The 24,428-nt window shown below is 42.1% G+C and overlaps 1 protein-coding gene across 3 annotated transcripts in view; it reads left to right on the top strand.

Annotated features, from left to right (window-relative positions):
• The window catches only part of ACOT9 (acyl-CoA thioesterase 9), a 550,522-nt gene that overhangs the window by 64,426 nt on the left and 461,668 nt on the right, over window positions 1-24,428 (top strand). For all 3 annotated transcript variants that reach the window (XM_069204744.1, XM_069204745.1, XM_069204746.1), the window contains exon 2: window positions 2,836-2,936. In XM_069204744.1, the coding sequence (XP_069060845.1) occupies window positions 2,836-2,936 (101 nt within the window). The remainder of the gene's footprint in view (window positions 1-2,835; window positions 2,937-24,428) is intronic.

Below are 24,428 nucleotides of genomic sequence, written 5' to 3'. Positions count from 1 at the left end.
GCCCTGCTCTGGCATGAAACTGGACAAAGGAGAAGGGAGTGACCACTCCCCTGACCAGCACCTCCCAGGGGAGGCACCCAGAGCTCCTCCAGTGTGTCCGAGACCTCTGCCATCTTGGATGCAGAGGTGTGAGGGCACAATGGACACCTCTGAGTGGCCAGTGCCAGCAGGTGACGTCAGAGACCCCTCCTGATAGGTGCTTACCTCTCTCCGTAGCCAATCCTCCTCTGTGGGCTATTTAGGGTCTCTCCTGTGGGTATCTCGCGAAATAACAAATGCAAGAGCTCACTAGAGTTCCTCTGCACTTCCCTCTTCGACTTCTGCCGAGGATCGACCTCTGACTGCTCCAGGACGCCTGCATAACCACAACAAAGTAGCAAGAAGACTACCAGCAACATTGTAGCGCCTCATCCTGCCGGCTTTCTCGACTGTTTCCTGATGGTGCATGCTCTGAGGGCTGTCTGCCTTCACCCTGCACTGGAAGCCAAGAAGAAATCCCCTGTGGGTCCATGGAATCTTCCCCCTGCCAACGCAGGCACCAAACTTCTGCAGCAACGGTCCTCTGGGTCCCCTCTCATCCTGACGAGCGTGGTCCCTGGAACACAGGAGCTGGGTCCAAGTGTCTCCGACAGTCCAGTGGCCCATCTGTCCAAAGTTGGTGGAGGTAAGTCCTTGCCTCCCCACGCCAGACAGTAATCCTGTGTACTGTGTGAACTGCAGCTGCTCTGGCTTCTGTGCGCTTTAGCAAGACTTCCTTCGTGCACAGCCTAGCCCAGCTCCCCAGCACTCAGTCCTGCATTGCCCAGCTCGCTGAGTTGGACTCAGTCATCGTGGGACCCTCTTTTGTGACTTTGAGTTGACCCCTGTCCTCAGATCTTCTGAGTGCCTGTTCAGGTAATTCTGTGGGTGCTTCTGCGTGGGCGCTCTGTATTGCTGCGCGCCCCCTCCGTCTCCTCCTCCAAGGGGCGACCTCCTGGTCCTTCCTGGGCCCTAGCAGCACCCAAAATCCTCAACTGCGACTCTTGCACCTAGCAAGGCTTGTTTGCAGTCTTTCTGCGTGGAAACCACTCTGCATCCTCCTGCCCGTCGTGGGACATCTTCTGACCAAAGGAGAAGTTCCTGGCACCTTCCGTTGTTGCAGAATCTTCTGCTTCTTCCACCCGGAGGCAGCCCTTTTGCACCTTCATCTGGGGTTTAGTGGGCTCCTGCCCCCCCTGGACACTTGCGTGACTCTTGGACTTGGTCCCCTTCCTTTACAGGTCCTCAGGTCCAGGAATCCGTCTTCAGTGTTTTGCAGTCAGTTGTTGTCCTTGCAGAATCCCCTATCTCGACTTTACTGTCTTTCTGGGGTAGTAGGGTAACTTTACTCCTACTTTTCAGGGTCTTGGGGTGGGGTATCTTGGACATCCTTAGTGTTTTCTTACACTCCCAGTGACCCTCTACACACTACACCAGGCCTGGGGTCCATTTGTGGCTCGCATTCCACTTTTGGAGTATATGGTTTGTGTTGCCCCTAGGCCTATTTCTCCCTATTGCATTCTATTCTACATTGTTTGCACTACTTTCCTAACTGTTACTTACCTGATTTTGGTTTGTATGCATATAATTTGTGTATATTACTTACCTCCTAAAGAAGTATATCCTCTGAGATACTTTTGGCATATTGTCACTAAAATAAAGTAACCTTTATTTTTAGTAACTCTGAGTATTGTGTTTTCTTATGATATAGTGCTATATGATATAAGTGGTATAATAGGAGCTTTGCATGTCTCCTAGTTCAGCCTAAGCTGCTCTGCTATAGCTACCTCTATCAGCCCAAGCTGCTAGAACACCTCTAATCTACTAATAAGAGATAGCTGGACCTGCAACAAGGTGTAAGTACCACAAGGTACCCACTATAAGCCAGGCCAGCCTTCCTACACCTACCCAATGGCATACCTTAGGGGTATCTTATGTGTAATAAAAAGTGGGTTTAAGGCTTGGCAAGGGGTGTTAAATACGAAGTTGACGTGGTGGTTAAACTGACCATACAGGCCCTGCAGTGGCAGGCCTGGGACATGTATAAAGTTTTACTCTGCTATTTTGGGAAAATACTTCAACTCTGGCAGTGCATATACCAGTCCTCCCAGGTGGCATATATCCAAACTGAACCTCAAGCTCCACATGCCAAACAACAATAACCATTGCAGCACACACACCAACTACACCTGTTCACCAATGCGGCTTAACAATTATATTCATAGCACTCATAATCCTAGCCCATCAGAAGACAGACCTTTGTATGTGATAGAATGCTCAAGGTTAGGTGTCAAGACACCCCTAAGGCCATATTATTGGTAATACAGCACATTTCAGTAAAATAGTGTGTACAAAATGACAAATGCTGTCTTCAAAACTGGTAACCAAAAATGTGCCCATCTAACAGAGGCACAATAATGCAATCTGGACATGTTTTTGGTTGGTAGGTTTAAAGACAATATAGATCTTGAAAACGAATAAATCTATATTCTTTACAAGACCATGTGTTTCTTTTTGCCTCAGAAACGTTATCTTCTTTTTCAGTATGAAGATACAATATTGTGTTTTTTTGTGTTGAGTTGCTTACTTCTATTTGCCCACAAATGCTATGTAATTCTAAAATAAACAGAATCGACTTCTGCATTCCATGGTACATTTTGTGATCAATTTGTTTATTGTGATAAAGAAAAACTAATATTTCTGTTTATTTACGTGGCTGATCATTGTATTAGTGATGACATACAACATTTAAATTCCTTGTGCAATATTGGACGTTTTTGTACTATAATTTTGAACACAGTTTCTTTCTTTTCTCAGATTGTGTGCAACGTATCGCTTCCCATTGATAATGGGAAGATTTCTGACATCTGAAACTGGTGGCTATCAATCGAAGAACACGGTTCCAGACATGAATGAAGGTAATTTCAGGTTTTTGTTTGTGGAACGTACATTTTGAATTTCTTAGCATGTACAAACTAAATGTTATGATAATTTAAGTAAGAATATTTCCTCCAGAAATTCTTAGGGTACCATTTGAAGGAGTTATGAACGAGTGCTGTAAAAACCTGGGAAATCAGTTTATTTTTCCGGATTCACTAAGGTCCTTAATATGAAGCACCATTAATGCATCAGGTATTTTATATTCACCACAAAAAAACACCCAATGTATTTGCCCAGCCATATATTGCATTATTCTTTGATGGATATTGGAACAACGCTATATTCCAAAAGACTGGCACAGATAAAAAATTTATGGTGAACTGACCAGAATTGCCTACTTAAGATAGTGGGTTTGGTTGGAAGAAGCCTGTTGGTGAAACAGAATACCGAGTGATCTTAGACCTTGGCACACTCCAGCTTTCTTTGCGGCGAGAAGTATGTGTCTAATATCTGCAAGCACTGGACAAGAAAACCCAGCAGAAAGTGGAGTGGGCTGGGCAACGAAGACCCTGCCACAAGAAGAGAACTGCAAAGGGGATCTACACCATATCATGCCCTGACCAGCTTGTGCCCTGGAGGAATTTGTTGGCCTGTGTGGGGTTAGAAGGTGAGACTGAGGACAGTGGGTGCTGGCGGCAAACAGGTTACTTAGGTGGGAAACTGATAGAGGTGGCATGGCTGAGGTGTCCCTGACCGCATGAGGAAAATAACTTTGCATATTAATAAACCAATTGTGGCAAAAGCTATGGAGCCTGGTCTGAACATTTGCTGAGAGATCATTCAGGACTGCAGGACCGCCAGATCTCCTGGTGGACAAAAATATAATTGTGTCGGCAATGGTAATGCAATACCGGTGTGCTGGAGATGAGACTGCAATTATTTTTATCAAATCACAATTGCGTAAACAGTTCACAAGCTCAAAACAGAGGTAGGCCAACTGGACTCAAACAACCAAAGCTTACATTTATTGCTAAACAACAATCAAAAAAGGGGAAATCAACTTAGATTAAATACCATCAATATCTGAAAATTAGTTCTCCTTGAAGGTGAGATAGCTTCTAATGAAATGCAGAGAACCCTATTCACAATAGACGAGAAGAGGGATTCACTATTGGTTCATATGGACCATATGAGGGAGGGATTGGATAAATAAAACATGCACCTAGATTTTGCAGAACACCACATCATAGATATCGAAAGCAATGCCTTCTCAAATAGTTAGAAACTTTTATTAGAGGGAGAAAATTCTAGAGACAGTCGAATCATGAAGCTCCAGCTGCAAGATCACCAGGAAAGATATTATATGTAGTGGGTATGCCCAAATCCAGTGCTAAAGGAAACATGAAGACATTTATTGAAAAACTAATGATTGATCTCTTCAGCACATCTTATCTCTCCCAGCTTTTTGTTGTGCAACAGGCTTATTGATCCTTGACTCCTCTTTCTACCCTAGAAGTGTCCGACAGTCCCATAATTACAAGATTACTTAACTATAGAGACCACGATTCCATATAAAGGGTGGTATATGAAAAAGGAGAGTTCTTGTAAGGTTCATCCATTTTGATTTTTCCGATTTTTACAATGATGGTATAGAAAGCATGAAATGCCTTTATACATGGCTGGGAAAAACAACAGCAGGTACAGATACCCGAGTAGGTGCAGATATATTGTTCCATGTTCTATCAGGCAAAGTTGAAAATGACAGTGAGAGGAAAACTGTATGTGTTAAAAGACCACAAGTAAGCCCACATCTTCTGCAGAAATATTGAAGCTGTGCCCAACCACATCTGTTAGAGAATAGAAAACCAGAATGAGCAGCAACTACTGAGAACAGATAGTGGAGCATAGACCATTCAAAGATTTTGACCATAGCGCACTTGTTAACTATTAGGTTAAATTACAAGACTTGGTTACATGAGCTTTTTGCACTTACTCGACTTTTGAGTTAGCTAAACATATATGTTTATCCCAATGTTTTTGAGTACCCACTCCAACTATAATCTATATATCCCAAATCATTATCCAAGTCAGTGTGTTAGTAGCAATACCAATCTTAATACTGTGAAACACTAATGTTAATTTACATGGATGGATAGATGATTTCTCCTATTTAACCCTCATTCTAACAAGAGAAGAAAAAAATAATAGAGGCATTAAACAAGGCATGAGAGCACGACTCTCAAATCTAAGGTATTTATTAGAAAGTCTCACATAGGATATAAGGTTGACATATGGGATTGGATATATCGGATACTTAAGTCGATCCGACTGACCCTGACTCACCCGCTTTGAAAAGCCCTCCTCCTTTGAAACCCCTATGTTAAGAGCCAAATGTACATCCATTATGAATTTTGCAAATGTCCTTTAATATCTACTCTTCCAGATCCGTATCAGTTACATTATTAAAACTGTTTATTTCCACCTGTGTGGGTAGACAATGTTCTACCTCACTATAACAAATCTGAACTGATAGTGACTTTAGATGGTCTCCTTTCCATGTGGCCTCCCTAAAAAAGCTGAATAGCATTCCTTCATTGGCAGTATCAAGGTGCCAGACACATTTGAGGATTTAAGCAAAATTATCCTATCATAACTGCCAGCATTGGTTGCTTGTCACAGAGTACACTGTGTCGAAAACAACGTGCTTTATTTACACACACAAACAAAAATCATCTTCCAGAGTGTGTGTGCAGCTCATCTATTAAAGCAGGCCTGAGCATATTTGCTTGTGCTGTCGCCCACCAGAGCTGAGCAGGGATCAAAATGTAATTTTAACTCAACCTCTTTTCTATGTTTACTTTGTGCTCAAGCATTGCCCCTCTTCATTTGGTGTTGTTACTTTGCCTCCTTCTCAGTTTTGTGATCCAAAGGCCTGCTGTGCTCACTACTATCTTAAATTGTGCGTACTACATGGCTTGCTTGTTTTTGGCTTCTCTTCTTAAGGAGTAACATTTTGGACTCCCATGTCATTACACTCCTACCATCTTACTTTTTGTAGTCTATCGGTGTAAATTCAGCAGTCCTGTGCATACCAGTTGATTGCTATAAATGGACACTAACTAGGGTTTATGATAAGCACATCTGTCTGCACCTATCTACACTAAATCCACATACTTATCAAGGATTGCTGCTCAGTTTGAATCGCACTCAGTGGGGCAGTCCTGTTTCTTTACTCAGCAAGTTAGCTTATGAAACACCTTATGACAGCTCCTCTTTGGCCAACCTATTCTGCTTTGACTTGCAATAATGCAGTACAACCATAATGACTTAGAGCTACAATAGAGTCTCCTTTGCCTCTTAGAGATGAATCTAGGGCATTGATGCCTCATATTATCAACTTTTACAATCTGCTTTCTGTTGCTGACTTGTATGCAGTGTTAAATGTTTGCCCCCTTCCTGCACACCAGTGGGGAATTTAGTTCTTTCAGGTTTTTTTTCTCACAGAGATCTGTTTCTGAGTACACTTCTATACCTCCCTCCATATGGACATTCTCAGTTGATACTGATTCATGGTTGTACAGGCGGTTGGAGTGGTGGGGTGTCTATGATTTTTAAAGGCTATATTAATTATGGCCGCTATTTCCTGAGCTGATGGTATGTGGTTGATACATTTTTGTTAAACATACTAGTTCCATCATTGTAGATGTAGTAGTATAAGCCCCCAGAAAGACTGGAAGGTCTGTGGATCAACTACGTGATGCGATAGATAAGATAATTTTACAGGCAGCCAGGATTATCCTCTTTGGTGACTGTAGCCTGCATATTAATGACCCTTCTAATATACTGGTCAAAGACTTTGTTAATTCCATGTGCTTGAATGGTCTGCATAATTGATCATGGGCACAGCATAACAGAAGGAACACACTCTAGCTCTCACCTTTACAGCTTTTGAGCTAGAATCATTTACGACAATCTCAATTCTAACCTGGAAAGACTGTTATCAAATTCATTTCATGTGTAACAAACTCTACTTAGTCCATAGAGTGTGAAAAGCATAGCCAAGCCTAGAAGGGTGTCAACAAATATTTAATGCACCTAGGAAATAGACAAGCCTAATTCTGTGTTTGCTTTTTGGACCACCTTCTTTCTACCAACCCAGAGGAGCTGTGAAGCACTTTTAACATAAACATTCAAAATGTATTATGTCTGAGAGCCCTCTTAAAAATTACTTGCAGTGGTGTTACGTGACTTGCCACACCCTCAATCAGAGGAAGATGCTCAGTATCTGTTAGCGAGCTTGCTGTACTGCTAAATCCAAACAATTAAGGGCTTTCATCTCCTCATCAAAACACCTCACCCCAATTATGCAAGGTTTTAAATCTTTAAAGCAAAAGTATTTCCCCTTCTTCTCAGTGGTTTGGCGACAATCATGCTCATTTTGCACATAAAACCTCTAGAGTCTTGTGACTTATAATTCTAAGTTCATTGCCTCTCATCTAACCCCAACTAACAACTTCTGTTTTTAGCCAGCATATTCAGAGGAAGTAACAGTACTACTGAATGGCGGAAGATCCAGTTCATTGGTAGTATTTTTTGTTAATTTTCCAAATGATTCCTCGTTTCAATGTACCACGGTTAAATGACATTTTAAATCTCTCCTTAACCTAGGGAAAAATATGTGCTTCATGGAAATCTCAACAGAAAAGTAGTGAGGTAGTGTCCAGATACAGATATTATCTCTAAGCTCATTAATACATTTAAAGTCCTGAGTACATAGCAGTGTAATATACATTGAATCAAGAGTCAAATCCCTTGCAGCGCGTGTTATCGGAGTTCATGATCCTACCGAAGTCTCCCCCAGGGCAGGCCAAGCACCCACTCTAGAGCATTTTTATGTTTGTCCTGTTAGACACCGTCTGAGAAAATCAAGGGCATCATCCTGAGCATTATCATGCTCATCTCTCAGTTCTGCGTTCTGCGTTGCACTAGCAGATAGGCCACTAGAGTAGCCCGAGTGACCTTCAGGCAGGAGTGAATGGGCATCATCCCATAGTAGCTCTTGGCAATAAGCATCACCCTGCAGCCAGCTGGCCACTTGAGGCACAGAGCACCTGCCCTAGTGGATGGCTACTCTGTGCTTAGGCAACAGTAGTAAGATAGCTGTGAGTTCGTGCAGGCTTGAATGGATACTTTTCACCTATCCAAGCAAGGCTACCATTAGTGTCCTCCTGGGTGCATTTTTGGTAATCGATGGAATGGTGTCAAAAACCTCAGACCAAAAGCATGCAACTCTGGGACAATGTAAGAAATTCACAATAGATGCAGCACACTGCAGACGGCACATGTAGTCAACCAGGCCCAGTCGAGGCAAGGGCTGGTTGTAGAGTAGTTTAATTAGACATAGGAAAGTGTAAACGATTCATATGCAAGTCAGGAAGTGGAAGATAGGGCCACTTGAGCAAGTCAAACACCTTGGTGGCATCAAGCAGCACCTCCACTGCGCAGAGGTGAGGGTTGACAGAGGGGCGGTGCACAGGTTGTGTAAGGGTTCCACGGCCAGGTACAAAACCTGATTGGTCAAGGTGGACAATGTTTGGCAACATAGGGAGAAGTTGGGAGGCAATCAATTTAGCAAAAAATTTTGTTGTCTATGTTAATCATGGAAAGTGGTCACAGCGCTGAAGAGCCTTGTCTAGTTTTGGGCAACAGTGACTCCTCGTACATTGCTAAAGAGTGAGGGGCTACAGGAGGGGTGCAGACCTAAAAAAATCCTAAAATTGTTACTATCCCTGCGGTCCAGTAACTTGAATAATCTAACTATAATGTACTTGACCCATAAACAGGTCTCAAATAGTGTGATCCTAGGCAAATATTTTATTTTACAGAGTCCCCTTTTTCTTCACTCTCACATGAGCGCACCTTCAAATATGTGAGTTCAGCATTTCAGCTGCCGATGGGTCACTTTTTTTTTTTTTTTTTTTTAACGCATTGGCGGCGCAGGCTGCTGGGCCATATCTACAAGGCCACGCAGAGCCACTTTGTGTGGCTTTACAAGGACTTGTACATATGGAGATAGGCAAAGCAGCACAAGTCGCTGTGTTGCCTTATTTTGCATCAGGGAGGTGTTTCCATGGGGAATATGTGGGTTTTGCCACGTGACACCCATGGATTTTGAGTCATTCCCATATTTACAGGGTTTTGTAAACCTGGGAATGCATCAAAATCCTATGCCACTCCAGCAGTGGCGCAGAAGTGACACAACGGGGAGAAATTTCTCTTTTTCTCCACGTTTTTTCCTTTTTTGCATTTTGTGGCACACATAGAAAGAGGAAAACTGCTCTTAGGATTGTTTTTGTGTTAGAAGGTGCCCCTTCCTGCACAAAAACCATCATCGCTGCAACACAGGCACTCTTACAACATGGTGCAAGGGTACCTGCTTTCGCGCACGGCAGCAATTAGTGTGCCAGTGCAGGGGAAAAGGGCAGGAATGCGCTGTATCGTGTAGATACAGTACATTCCTGCCCTTTTGTTTTGACGAAAGGCAGGGCACCAAGACGGCTTTGGCGCTGCTCTGTGCCAAAAAATTGTAAATCTGGTCCTAAGTGTTTGCTCCATGTGTAATAAGAATCTAACCCTCATATAGGGTATACATGCTTGTGAATTGCCTTACTTTACTAACAACATTGCCTTCAGCTCAGAAGTATTTCCCAGTTTGTTTAAACACTCACTTTCTTTTTTTTCTTTTTATTATATTTATATTATATTTATTGAGCATAGGTGAGCGGGTAAGACATTAAGGTATCAAAATTACAAATCAAAATTACGAGATATTCATAAACATCACTGCAGTGTAGTACTATGTGCTAAGCTTTGTTGCGCTACTTGACAGTCTAGTATTTCATATGGTCATATTGGTTTGTTGTACTTTTGGATTTTGATTCAATTTTGGGTCAAGCTGAGGATGGCAAAGTCTTTTCTCATATACAATGATACTTCTGAGTGGCCCCGATTCTTTGTCCATAAAGAAGTTCTTTAGATTGGACGTCTTTCATTTTCTTTTCCCCGAGAGCATATGACGGCGGTTGGTGAGTTTTCCATTGTTGCGAGATCAGGGATTTCGCGATCAGTGTTATCAATGTTGCAATAAAGAAATGTTGCTTTGAATGTTTTGACAAATCAGGATGGTCAGGTATGCCAAAAAGTGCCCCCATCGGTTCTGGTGATGATGATACCTGAAGTTTCACACTGATCGAATGAGAGATTTTGACCCAGAAGTTGGTGATGATAGGGCAAAGATAGCAGACATGAAGCCAATCCCCAACCTTACAATGGCATCGGAAGCAGTCACTCGAAATTGATGGAATTATCCTATTAAGTTGTGTGGGAGTATACTAGAGCAACCACTTTATGAAAAATGACATTCTTTTCAAATTAGCACCTCTTAAAGCTTTGAAGAAATAGTTATAATGTTTCATGAATGGGAATCAATCACACAAGCTGTAGCAGCTGTTATCCTGCTTAGCACATGAGGGAAAACCTTAGCTGGCAATTCTTCTTGAAGAATACGATACCAGTTGCTGACCCCTGTCCGTTTCTGAACCCACATTGCTTGTGTAATTTTTGAAAGATAGTGATTCAGATGAATAGTGGGCAACAGAATCCATTGATTGAATGAAATGAAGTATCTGAAAATAAGAAAAGCTTAAGCATGCTGGAATAGCTGGATTGTTAATTTTATGTTGTGCCCATGTTGTGACACTATCTCTTATTGGGAAATCTTGGAGCCTCCCTAACCCCCAATTTTCCCACTCGTTTAAACCTTTGCTAGTGAGGGGGAGCCCAAATGCTACAGCTTCTTTTAGGGAGATAGTGGGATGGAAACGAGTAAAATGATAACTTTGTTGAAGCTCTGCACCACTAGACCAAATAAGGTTTGGGATCTTGTATCTGGTACGTTTCGGGAGCCATGGCATTTTAAGAAAATGAGATAGATGGATGTTATCTTCAGGAAGCATCTGTTTCAGATAAAGGTTTGAGTCTACATGGTGTGTAGTAGCAGCATTTACAATCCAGTCCATATAGGTTGCCTCATAATATTTTTTAAAATGGGGTACAGCTAGGCCTCCATCCGCTATAGTCAGCTGAATTGTCACCAGAGGAGCACAAGGTTTTTTGGATGCCCGAATTAATTTGCATAACATTGTATTAAGATCCTTGCAAAACGTTTGGGGAGCCTTGATCATAACGTTGGAAAATATGAATAAGAGTAAGGGTAGTATCATCATCTTTAATGGTGAATTCTGCCATTTGCGCATAAAACCCTGTGCTTTCTTGAAAGAGGGGAGATAGTTCAGTAAGTAGAGATCAGATTTGTTTTGAGAACATAAATACCAAGGTATCTGATAGGGTGGGGAACCTGATGATTAATTTGCATCTCGACTGGCAATATTTTATGTTGAGTATTAAAAAGCAGTACCTCAGATTTCGATTTATTAATCCGATAGACTCCCAAATTAGAGAACGTTTGTATTTTGCTACAGGCATTCTCAATATTCGGAGAGTCGGCCGCAAGATACAAAATTGCATCATCCGCAAACAGTTTTAGTTTGTGTGCACCTGACATTGGGGGTTTTATAGAATTATCTTGCCTCAAAGCTGAAGCCAGTGGTTCGATAAAGAGAGCAAAGAGGACTGGGGACAAAGGGCATTCCTGCCACGTCCCACGCTGTATCGAAACTTTGCCAACTACTCGTGAATTAACTAAGATGTTGGCCTCCGCCCCTTGATAAAGGTTTGAGAAAGTTGGACTATTTTATTGGGAAATTTGAATCTTCTGATGATTGCGAAAAGCCGTTCTCATTGCACTAGATCAAAAGCTTTTCCTGCCTCAAGCATTATTATCACAGGTGTCTTGATTTTATTCTTTGAATAGTAGTCAATTGCCTGGAGCAAGAAGTTTGTGTTAGAAGAGATAAATCTTCCTGGGAGAAACTCACACTGATCATGATGGATAAGGCTCTGGCTAGGGGTGTACTGCGGGCTTCCCGCATTTTCATAAGGATCTTTTAGTCATTGTTAAGAAGACTAATAGGGCAACAAGAATCCAGTTTTTCACCATTCTTGTCTTTCTTGAGGAAGCTGACTATGACCACCCAGGTAAACGAACCGTGTGGTACTTCTCCATTGAGTATTGCATTAAATAGTGGGGCTAGGATCGCTGTAATCTGCTCCGACAAGATTTTGTACAGTTCTGCTGGAAGACCATCTTCGTCGGAAGCTTTGCCATTTGGAGAGCTCCTAATGGCTTCTAATTTAGTGATTGGCTGCAATTGTGCAGTCTGGAGCTCTTTGTTGAGACTCGGTAGAGAAACTTATTCTAGATATTTGTTAATAAGCTGCTCGTGTATAACTGTCTTGGGAGTATAAAGGTTTGTGTAGTGTGCTACAAATACCTTTCCTATCTCCTTGGCCTGATCCACAATGCGCCCCAGGGACTTGTCAAAACTGGATTTAATTAATGAGGCGTTCTGGCGTTTTTTTATTTTTTTAATTTAGTGTGCCAGAAATGTTCCTACATGCTCACTTTCTTCGTAATATTGCTGAAAACATGTATTATAATTAACAATCTCTTGTACTAAGAAAAAATTCTTCAACTGGGTTTTTGCATCATGTTTGCGTGTCTTTGACTCATGATCGTGGAGTAACTGATGAAGGCGAATAGTGTGATTAAATTCCTGCTGAAGGCTATTTACTTAGAAAGGCATTGAAAGCTATGGCTTCCCCTTTAATATGTGCCTTGCATGACTCCCAGATAGGAAAGATAGAGGCAGTTGCTTCATTTCTAGTTAGAAACTTGGCAACTGATACTTTCAGAGATTCAGCCTTCATTGGTTAATATAGATTTGTCTAAAGACCACCTGGGTCTTTCTAGATGTCGACCTAGAGAAGATAATTGAATCAATGGAATGGCGTGTTCCGAAAAAGTGTTGGATATTCTGTCTGAGCCAGCTCTATCCCAAGCGTGAGATACTAAAAAAAAAAGTCGATCCTTGAAGCTGAGTTGAACCTTTTTGAAAAACGGGTATAACACTGGTCTTGTGGATGGTCCAGCCACCAAGGGTCCTGCGGAGCCAGCTCGCAGATAAATTTTATCAAGAATCAGGAGGCCTGCGGCTTGTTTTGTGAACAATCTTTTTCAAGAGGCATCAAGATTTGTGTCTTGAATTATGTTGAAGTCTCCTCCGACTACCAAGAGACCAGAAAGCGTGCTCAAATGCTTGTAGATGCTTTGCAGAGAGATAATTTCATCTTCTATGGGACCATAGACAATTGTAATATGCATTAGCTGCCTTCCCACCTTAATGCTAACTACTACCCATCCCGCTTGGGGATCGTGATAGACCTCAAGAACTTCTTGGAAGTCCCGGGTAAAAAGAACTGCAACCCCACGGACGGCTGTGGTAGCAGAGGCAAAGAAGGAATGGGAAATAAAGTAAGGAATGCTAGGACAGTTTGCCTGTTATTTACAATGAGTTTCCTGCAATAAAATCACCTAGGCTTGAAAGGATCTTAACCAATGGAGTATGGCTCTGAGTTTGAGAACTGTTCAGCCCGTTTGCATTGCACGAAACAATTTTGAAGAAACTGGAGGAGCACACATTGGTTTGACTATCAATCATTTGATAAGAAGATAGGAATCTTTGAAGGCCTGTTGGCCTTGAACCTGACCTAAGAGCCTATTAATGACAATACAAAGGGTGTCCATAATGACCTTTATGCTCAACATACCATTTTCTCTCAGCACAATAATTCTAAAGCAAGGGTTTCCAACCTCCTTGTGCTTGTGACCCGCTCTTTTCACCCACCCAAGTTCAAGGATCTACCCACCAAGAGCTCCCATCCCCCACCCATGAAAAGGAGTCCTACCTGTCATGGCCTTGCCCGCCCGGTGCCCCCAGATCCCCCCAGTGATCAAACCCCTGGTAGGAGTGTGCTGACATGGCACCCATTAGGCCTGTGCCTGGAGAAGAAAGCAAGTGTGAGCCTGTTAGAATGCATATAAAATAGGGCCAGCAGTGGAGATATCAGAAAAAAGTAGAGGAAAGCTGTGGAGGGTGGTGGTAGTCCTGGGCTCAACGGTAACCAGGTCACCCCTGGCTCCTGTCGAGTAGTGCAGGAGTTTGCTAGAGGTGATGGTCTTTTCATGAGCCTGTTCGTGAAATTATTTTAGGTCATTTAGCTCCCTTAGAATCTGATTCAACATGGTCTCGACCGTCGGGCTAGTCGGTACTGCCAGATGTAGGGGATTCGAGCTAGATGAGTTGATGAGTGAGATCAGAGTAGGGTTGTCATCCCTGTCAGATGATAGGTCTGATGGCAGTGGAGAAGGATCGTAGGACACTGGAACGGTTGAGGCCGCTGTGCTATTGGTGGTTTGATTATTCAATGCTTTCTCAGCCAGGGGGGTACCTTTCTCTTTTGCACTTATTATTATTATTATTATTATTATTATTAAAACAAGGGATAGGAGGGCTTTCCTATAAGATGGGCCTCCACGAAGGATGGGGTGGGAGGGGAAGAGATCTCCATATTTGTAGAGGAAAGTCTCGTCAAGTTGTCAGGAGAAGGAGACCCCTCCCCCCCTTGTTTGAGCTGTGGAGGGTGGTGGTAGACCTGGGCTCAACAGTAACCAGGTCACTTGTTGAGTAGTGCAGGAGTTTGCTAGAGGTGATGACATAAGTCATAGAGGCATTTGTCTTGTCCTGGAGGTTTTCCGTATGGTCCTTTTTTGAGCCTGGCTTTTGCATTCCTGACAATAGAGGAGTCCAACTATTCACTCTGTTTGTTTTTAGAGATTTGCTGGTTGCAAGTGTTTTAGATGAAGCATCATGGGTAATATATGTCTTACTTGCCGGGAGAAAATTTTAAGGGAGAGCCGGAGGGAAACTAGGGTGCAGCAGAGCACATCTGTGCTACACAGACTGCTTCCGCTGCTGCCATAGGTTCTTACTTCACCTCGGGAACTGCCTACAGCAGAACCAGAGGCTCCTGCACCCCTGTACGGTCCTTGATCCTTTGCTATTGGAGCAGGCAGTGGTGCAGTTAGTTTAAAAGTTAGCAAACTTCAGATGTCCTATCAATTATTAATTAATATATACCAACGTGTGGTACTAGTAAATAACCACAGCAGTCTCCTCAGAGTCTATTGCTCGTAACTCAAGATTGTAGATAGAAGCTATTGAAAGAAAGTTCCAATGTGTTTTTTTAATTTTTAATTTTTATTCGCTTACTGTTACGCATTGTTTTCCTGGCGATTTACTGAAGGCACTGCAGTGCCTTTACATGTTCTACGACGCCTTGAAAGGTTCGATCCTTTTTGCAGTTTAGTGCCGATACGCCACAGTCATAAATTTGCAATCAACCCCTGGGAGGGGGGACTTGGCTGTAAATTAGATACGCCTCTCTAAGGTTTGTCCTTCCTCCCCCTCGTATGGGCTAAAGCGGACTCCTCCTCACCCTCCATCTTCGTGGTGCGCCCATCCATTCGCCCATCCATTCGCCCATTACCTGCTGCTTTAATCCAGCTTTCCGCTGTGTTGCCGTAATGCTGTGGAGACAGAGAGAAACCAGGGCCCGTAACCACCATTGTGCTGTGATGTCTTGCTCTGCTCTGCTGCTCCCCCCGAATTAGTCGACCGCCTCCTCCATCAGGCATGGCTCGCAGTAAACAATCGCCGTAAGAGCCTGGCTGTGATGTAGTTCACCGGCCGGCCATCTTACCACTGACCCAGACACAGACTTCATCATGGAGCATGACAGGAGCTCCACATGACCCACTAGCAACTAAGGCACTCACTTTCAATAAATATTAAAGCATGATTTGGTAACACACTGTCATTTACAGACAATACATTTCCAAGAAATGTCCACAAACCGTCCCACTAACTTGCAGCTTTACTGATAAAACTATGTAGTGTATTAATAATCTGTGAAAACTGGGTTTCAGGAAACATATTTATCATTTGTCTGTCACCAACTAAATTATTATGTGTTTATATCCTATTAAAATATTTGTTCATCACACTGAAGAACAAAAATGGTATTTCATAGCTACTGACATGTATTTTGAAATGTTTGTACAGTTGATTTAGTTATTTAAGTGTTGATAAGTGTGTATGTTAAAAAAAAAAAAACACCTACCCTTTCATTTCACTGTTTTTACAACAGGTCAGACAGATCACCATAGGCAATCATATAACTGTGCAGTCAGAATGGAAAAAGACAAATTGACTTCTGACCTCTGCCTCTGAACATATAGCAAATGTAACAGAACATGATTTAAAGGCATCTTTTTCCCCTTTCTGACCGAACAGAACATCTATTCTTTGTCAACTCGCCATAAGGGGCGAGTAGGTCCTAAAAATAGCTCGACCTGATAAAAAAAAGACACGAGTGGTCCTAGATTTTTTTTTTTTTGCCCTGGGGTGTATTCCTTATAAAATGCTGCAGTGAGGCCTTCTAGGCTTGGTGTCTAACCCATAGGCAGGCCATTAATGACCTGGTTGTTATCTTCCACCCTGAAGGGTTATTACCCCTTTACTTAAAGTCTAATTTTGACTGCAGGGCTACAGGGAATTATAGACAATTGCTAAGTTAACCTCTATTAAGGCAAGTTTGCAAGTAGTAGTCTATCTTGAGGACCGGACAGATTATACTCTTGACAACTTGGCTTTCTCCCTATTAGGGGTACCATGGGGATGTGCCAAGGCACCATGCAATGACAATAGCTCTGTCATGGTGTTTTGGAAGCTACTAGTCCCTTTCAAAATAAAACAAGCTTTGGTACCGCCAATAGGTTTTATGTGTGCATGGTGTCTGAAGCCATGAGACAAACTAAAGTTACAAACTCTGCAGGGACACATTGACGTGGTGGGGTGACAAGTGGAAACCATCTCATGCGGATTGAAAATCCAAAAGCCAAGTGTTGATGGAGTGCCATCTTAATTTCATACACATTGGTAACACAATTTAGCTTTTATTTAATGGTGGTGCACATATTTGCTATTTTTTGCGATGTTACATGGGTTGTTGATAAATTGAGTCACCTTTTCAGCCATCCTTGTACTCACTCTGCCATACATTCATGAATACATGCAGTCATTCTTGCACTCTTTTACCCATAAGCACAAACTCAGCAATACATATTAACACATATACATTATCTCTGTGTTAGAGAGAAATACAGAGCAGCATAAGTATTCCTTATGGAGCTTTTATTTGAATTGAACAAAATTAATCAGTGTGAACAAGTCAGTGGATGTTTGGAACACATACCTTTAATGGCAACTGCACATGGACGGCCATCCAATTTATGCATGACTGATAAAGTGTTAATGGCTTTAAAGTTTGTACATCTGGCTTTTTTCTTTTTATAGCCACACCTTGAAGGGAAAGCTAGAACATACATTCAAGGCAGCAGTTACTACTGTACTTGTCCGTATGACTATTGACATAGAGAAAATAAGAGAGTGCCACACGGCTAATGCTGGCCATTTCATGCAGTTCCTACTTTGGTAATAGAACCGCCTGTTTAGGATGGCAGAACAGCAGAGTGTGGGAGACTGAATCCACCCACACCATTAGTACCTGTCTGCCTAACTCCTGGCTAGCTCACAGTGCCTTATCAAACCCCCAAACCTACCAGGGTGAAAGGTGATTACGGCAACCTGAACATGATCCTCTGGCTTCCCAGGGAAGCTGTGGAACTGGATCTTACCCCTTTCATATTATTACTCATACATGCCAAGGCAAGACATAAAAGATGTGAGATACATTTTCAGTACATCTATTGAAACAGTTGCAGTCTAGCATATAAAGAGTGAGCTACAATAATTAGACAGATGAAACAAAGAAAGGTAATCAGCATTACAAACATAGTAAAAAAAAAAAAAGATAAACAATCCTACCATTGTGTATGTAGTTCTAGTGGTTCCTACCTAACCCTATACCTACACTGAGAGCATAGTGGGTGTACCCTTCTGCCTGACCTGATCGAAGGGATTAGCCCCAACCCTATAGATGAAAACAGTGTCAGGTGTTATTCGGTGATGACAGTGGTAATCCTCTCTGGTGCTGGTAGATCAGCGCCAGCTGAGCAACAGGTTGCACATCATGTGTCCTTGGATAGTTGTGGCTGGAATGCCCTCTGGGTCAGGGCGCCCTTTATTTAATAAACCATACTGTATTGGAAGTACAGTTCCAAAGCAATGCTGTGTCTAGTTGTTAGAAGCTGTCTCCTGAATGGACAACACAACTGACCTAAAGTGTACAGTGTTCTTTAGCCTTGGACAGAAAGTACTGATTACATGTCATGCAAAGGCTAACTAAACAAGCAGCTTGTTCCTCTTTTTCCTAGAATAAAAGTAAGCTGATGAAATTATGTAACAATCATCCATGATAAGCAGCCTTACTAAAATTAATAAAATATGAACTGTAAAGTTAAGCTAACACAGGAGACAAACTGGAGTTCCAGAGGTTCTCATGACACCCTCTCTTTGCCAGTTGGAGAAAAAGGATTCTATTAAACCACTTAGAATACCGAAAGCACTAAAACATCTAAAAGCAATAACATGTTCACAGCAACAATAGGAGCAAACATAGGTGCCCGTTACAAATAGTCAATTTGCTTAAAAACAAAGGTCAAATTTAAAAGTCATCGAAGGAAGCCATGATGTTAACTAAAACATCAATGGAAAGGGAATCCAAGGAGTGTCTTGCATCCACAGACGAGAGAACCATCAAAGCCTCAGTGAGCAAATTGAAGGAACATACACGATCCACAGCCTCAGCCTCCACCGAGGAAGTATCACCCTGTGCAATGCCAGCAGTTGTTAAGCCAGATGAAAACATAATTGGAGGCGTGGCATCCATATCGAATGGCTCATAAAAGGGATCTTGAAGCAACCGTAGTCTCATAAGACAATCCAGAAATGAACCTTCAGTGGGAACATTACAAGATTTATGTCTGTAAATAATCCAATTGCTGTGCAAGATACACATCCAGTGCACACTTAGAAGGGCACCAACGACAGTGGAACATAGGCTGCACGCTGTAGAACCATACTAGTTGAAAGGGCAAGTTTTCATTTAGTTCCTCCAACAAAGATACTCCAAAGTGATGTATCATGTGTTCAAGACACAGCTGGACGTTCGGTAGTTCCACCACCATTTAGCTTTGAAATGCAACATCCATTGCGGAGCAGAAATAGTAAAATACCGCCAATTATTCTCAATACCAGCGGTATGACTATAAAAAGGCTCGAAAACATGAAGTGTCCAAAAGTTAGAATCACGCCGAAAACAGTCTGCAAGGTGCTGACAAAACCAGTCCCAGTTGCTTTACAAGTTTTCATTTAGTTCCTCCAACAAAGATACTCCAAAGTGATGTATCATGTGTTCACGACACAGCTGGACGTTCGGTAGTTCCACCACCATTTAGCTTTGAAATGGAACATCCATTGCGGAGCAGAAATAGTAAAATACCGCCAATTATTCTCAATACCAGCGGTATGACTATAAAAAGGCTCGAAAACATGAAGTGTCCAAAAGTTAGAATCACGCCGAACACAGTCTGCAAGGTGCTGACAAAACCAGTCCCAGTTGCTTTAAAAGAGTGCACAGCACCCGCGGTGTTGAAAGCATTAAAAATGCGTGTCTTACAAGCTCACCGAAGTGCCTTGGAAAGTTGGTATTTAAAAGTGATGCGATCTCAGTGGATTACCTTACCCCTTGAAATTTGAATGTTTCACAGGCAGGTATAAGTGCTACGTGATTTTGAAACAATATTGCTTTTAGTCTGCTTATTTTTTTGAAGTTAGTATTGAAGGCAGTAATGGAAGGCCACAAACACACTACCCCAATCTCATGTGTGGCGGCAAATAACACGTTACCACAGCAGGTCACTATTTGAGACACCAAAATTGCGTACATGACACCTGTTCTCATCCCAGAGCAGCCTTGATCCCTCAATATCAGGTAACTTACATTTAAAAGTAACTGTAACAATGGGTGAATTAAGGGGACATGAACTGTCTTCAAGTAACAAGCTAAATTACCCACCCATGTGTTACATATGCCGTGCAATGTTACCTCTTTACAAATCATTGAGTGGTGTACAAAAGTTTCACAATCAGTACCACTGAGAAAGACTTGCTTTTCCCCGCTCATGCATTTGTAAGGCAATTCGCACACCTTGTGTATGAAACTCTCCCCTAAAGGTGCTAATCTGTTTACCAGAAAATGTTTCAAACACAATGTGAATTGAAACATGGAGATTGGAAGGGAGATAACTCCATGTACTAGCCACACATGCTGATGGTGTCTCAGCCACTGTGAAAGACAACTTTTCTATATTAAGCATTGTGTACGTTGCATCCTTCTTTGCCATGATCTGTTGTTTGCATGTTAGATTGAAAAGCAAGAATAACTCTTTTGAGTTCACGTGCTTCCAGAGCAATCTGTTCGATTTCAGAACCTGCATTGTCCAAATTTTCCTCTTTATGGATCTAAGCTGACTCTGCCAATGGTGTAAAATGGCATATCATTTTGTATGATATCAATTGCAGATGACACAATGTTGTTGTAATGTGTATAAATGTGAGTAGACAATGCATTTATATAGTCAACTACTAATGCTTTCGATAAAGTCGCCTGGTCCATATACCTCAAATGAGTAGTAGCTTCCATGTAATCAGGGAGGAGGGAGAGGTGCTCCTTTACAGCTGTCAAGTTGGAATGTTGCAACAGTTTCTGACAACTTTCTTATGCTGTATGTAGTGGCAATCCCTGCATGTTGTGCCTTTTATATAACAAGTGTCTAGTCTGCTTGCTTTAAAACCCTAAGGAAAGTTAATAAAACATGCATGACAATCATTTGTGTCCCCTGGCCACAATAACTATCCATCGGTATCTGAAAATGTTGAATTAAATGTACCATTTCTGACCATAGGATTGAGCTGATATTTTGTGTAATTTACCAGACTTTGCAAATTGTCAATTTTTTAATTGAAGGGATACTGTGCACATTAATGTCTTTAATTTTAGCTAACCCTAGGTAGGATGTGAATAGTGTAATTAAGAAAAATCATATCTAATGGAATCGGGCATGCTTTAACTAATGCATCCATGCCCTGTACTTGCCAATCTTTTGTTCCCCAAACTGATTTTAACTCAATTGTATCTTCCCAATATTCATAACCCTTAATAGATAGTTAGGAAACAAATGATTTTGAATAAATGTATTTAGTAGCCGCAAGCATGTTTTTCCTTGCTTGAATGGAAGGCAATTTGAAATAATAAGATACTCGGTCAGCAACATCATGCCCAGAAAAGTGTGTAAATTCAACTGAATTTGTTTTAGAACTCCCCTCTCGTAGGGACAGACACTGCTCCCATTGTGTATAACTACATATTGTATGTGGAGTTGTTCCTCTGTGCAGGTACTGGGGCCCATAATGGTGATAACAGAACATTTCCCCATAATTTGTTATATATACACGTCTTTACTTTCAAATACAATATAATGTTCAAACCCAGAAAGCATTGCTGAAACTGTTTTTACATCCCAGTCATCAGACACAACAGCGGGCATTATGATATCATCCATAGAAATTTTAATATAAAATGTATATTTAAAAATGATAAGGAATCTAAATTTCTGTAGGACCAAATATATCACTTGGAACCTTATCCCACAAGCCCCTGGAACAGCAGAAAAATTCATTAGGGACATGTCTATTCAGTACCTCATCTACCAGTTCAACAGCAGGGCATTCAGAAAGATAATGCTCATTTATAAGCAAGAGGAAGACTATCACAAATCCAATCCACAAGCAAAGTGAGTGTATTCCACTAATAGAACCATGGGAAGATCAGATAAGTGTGTTTAAGCCAGCAAAAAAGCTTACATATACCATGAAGACAAGCTTTAGTAGAGTCTGAAGAAAAGTCGTCAATGTCAACAAAGTACCCAGAAGCAGTATATGTGAAGACAGGAACCACTGCAGGTGAAAGAGAACTGATAGACTCTTCTAAAGGTGGTTCATCATAAACCACTCTGTTGTTTAAAGGAATAGTTAAAGACTGTAGACAAACGTGTTTTGCTTTCGCGGTGCTTTTAGTGCTATTTGGAATCAACAAAAGTTCATTCTCCACCATCCCCAGCCTACGGGAAATAATTTCAGCATTGTTTAGTGCTTGAAGAGGTACTTCCTGTATGGTAGTGAGAAGGGATAGGGAACTACCCAGGAATCCTCAAGGCCTACTGTGTAGGACTGGCTATAGGATGCAATTTGACTTGATGAATAGAGACAAAGTAATTTTCTTTGCAGTTAGCAAGCGTGTCAAGATGACAGTTCTAATGTCTTGAAATCCAAGGACTGGCACTGGTGCACGGTATGATGGGCCGAACTCTTTTCTCACCACAGTCTTTTCACAGACAAGATCCCGAACTTTTGAAATCCATCCTGCAGATGCTGGTGTATCCATCAAACCCACAGCAGGAGCATTTATAGTAGAACACTCATCTCTGAGGTCTTGGAGTTTTTGTAAGACAGGGAGCCGTTCATTTATGTCAAAAGATGTTTCTGCTACTACTGCGCCAGGACCATCGAGATCTGGGACACACATCGGAATGCCAAACAGGACTTCATATGGGGTATGGCTACTCAAAGATCTTTTAGGCTGATTATTTAATGCTTTCTGGACCCCATAAAGGTAGTAGATCCATCAACGACCTGAACTTAGTACTCTAGCTGCTAAAGATTGCATTAAGTCTTGTTTCTTTTTCTCCACTGTTGAACTTCCCGCGAGGTGATAGGAGGAAGAAAAATTCACAGCGGCTCCCAGGGTTCCCATGGTATCCCTATATGCTTTGTAGGAAAACGCAGCACCCTGGTCTGAATTAAATTCAACTACTGCTAGTGTCCTTACAAAGATTTGCAAATCTTTAATAACAGTGCGAACGCCTGCCAGTTGATTTGGCCACACCCAAAGGAATCTGGAGCAAGAAACTACAGCAAGTATAAAGTATTTGTATGCAGCATCAGAATTTAAGGGGACATAATGGTCCAGGTACACACACTGCATAGGTTTATTGAACACTAAGGGGACTGCCTGCAGTAAGCGCTGAACGGTGGAACCTTTGATTTGCTGGCAACTAAGGACATATTGTTTTGTCTGTTAGTACAGACCATGCCATTAATAGGGTTTTAGTAACAAGGAAATTGTAACCGCCACATCAGCATAGGCAGAACCAACCCCCTCATACAGTGCTTAAATCAGTCCTAGCCTACAGTCTTGGTTGGGATCCTGCAGTATCTCACCCCTGGAATCGTTATAAAAGGAATGTTTTGGTACTTGAATGGTAGAAATGTTTTGCTATATATGCTTTTGGTAAAGGGGATGCTGTCAGCTGAGGTGTTCACAGGAGCCAGTATTTTTCCATCCACCCTGGCCTGAGAACGAATAATTGCAGCTACCATTGCAGTAACGACTGCAGATTTGGCTGCTTCGTCAGCCAGTGAATTCCCTACATCATGTATTCCAATACATTGATGGCCCAATGAATGTATTACATGAGATTGTGGCAGTTTGTCTTTGTGTTATGCTACCTTTCACAAAAGCACTTTTTGCTAGATAGTGTTTCTTTTACAGTCTCTGAATCTATTGGGGTGCCAGTAATGCAGATTTTCATTGAAAGACTGGCCACAGTAGTATGAATTGCACACTATAAGCGGCAGGAGTTCGGGATTTGTATGTTACAGGGCTAAAAATCAGTGCTTTTAGCTCAGCTAATTGTGCAGTGCAATCCCCAAGGGACTGCATAAACGTTTGTTGAGGTGGACATCTCCATCCCTCATTAGTCCATAAACAGTTGTGCAAACGCGGAGTATTGATGTTTGATATATTTATACTGATCAAGAGGCATAATGTAAATGGGCTTAGGGTACTCCAGTTCGTACAGGGGAAACACTTGAGCATACATTTTAGGGTCAAATGCATAGGCCCTCTTTATGAGTGTGCAGTCTCAAAACCGCCACAGACAGGGCGGTCCGACCGCCCCATTATGATCGTGGCAGAGCTGCCACGGTCAAACCACCGACACCGCCCGGCTGCAGCCAGCCTGTAGTGTGGTCGCTCCGGCGGTTGTAATCCACTAGGGCAGCGCTGCCCTGGGGATTACAAGCCCAGATCCACCAGCCTTTCCATGGCGGTAAACACCGGCATGGAAAGGCTGGCGAAATGAGGGTTTTGCACCCGTAGCACCACATCATTGCCGCCGCCTCAATTATGAGCTGGCGTCAATGTTGTGGTGAGTGTTCCACTGGGCCAGCGGAACACTCCTAATATGGCAGGCAAAGGACCTCCAGGAGTGGCTGCCTTTTGCCAAATTCGTAATGAGGGCCACAGTCTACATTAGTGGCAGTCAAGGAAGTGGGCCATTGTATCCATCTAGGATGTAAGGCTTTTAT

The sequence above is a fragment of the Pleurodeles waltl genome, chromosome 8 (assembly GCF_031143425.1).
Source record: "Pleurodeles waltl isolate 20211129_DDA chromosome 8, aPleWal1.hap1.20221129, whole genome shotgun sequence".
Classification (NCBI taxonomy): Eukaryota; Metazoa; Chordata; class Amphibia; order Caudata; family Salamandridae; genus Pleurodeles; species Pleurodeles waltl.
This window is presented reverse-complemented; position numbering and strand designations above follow the sequence as displayed.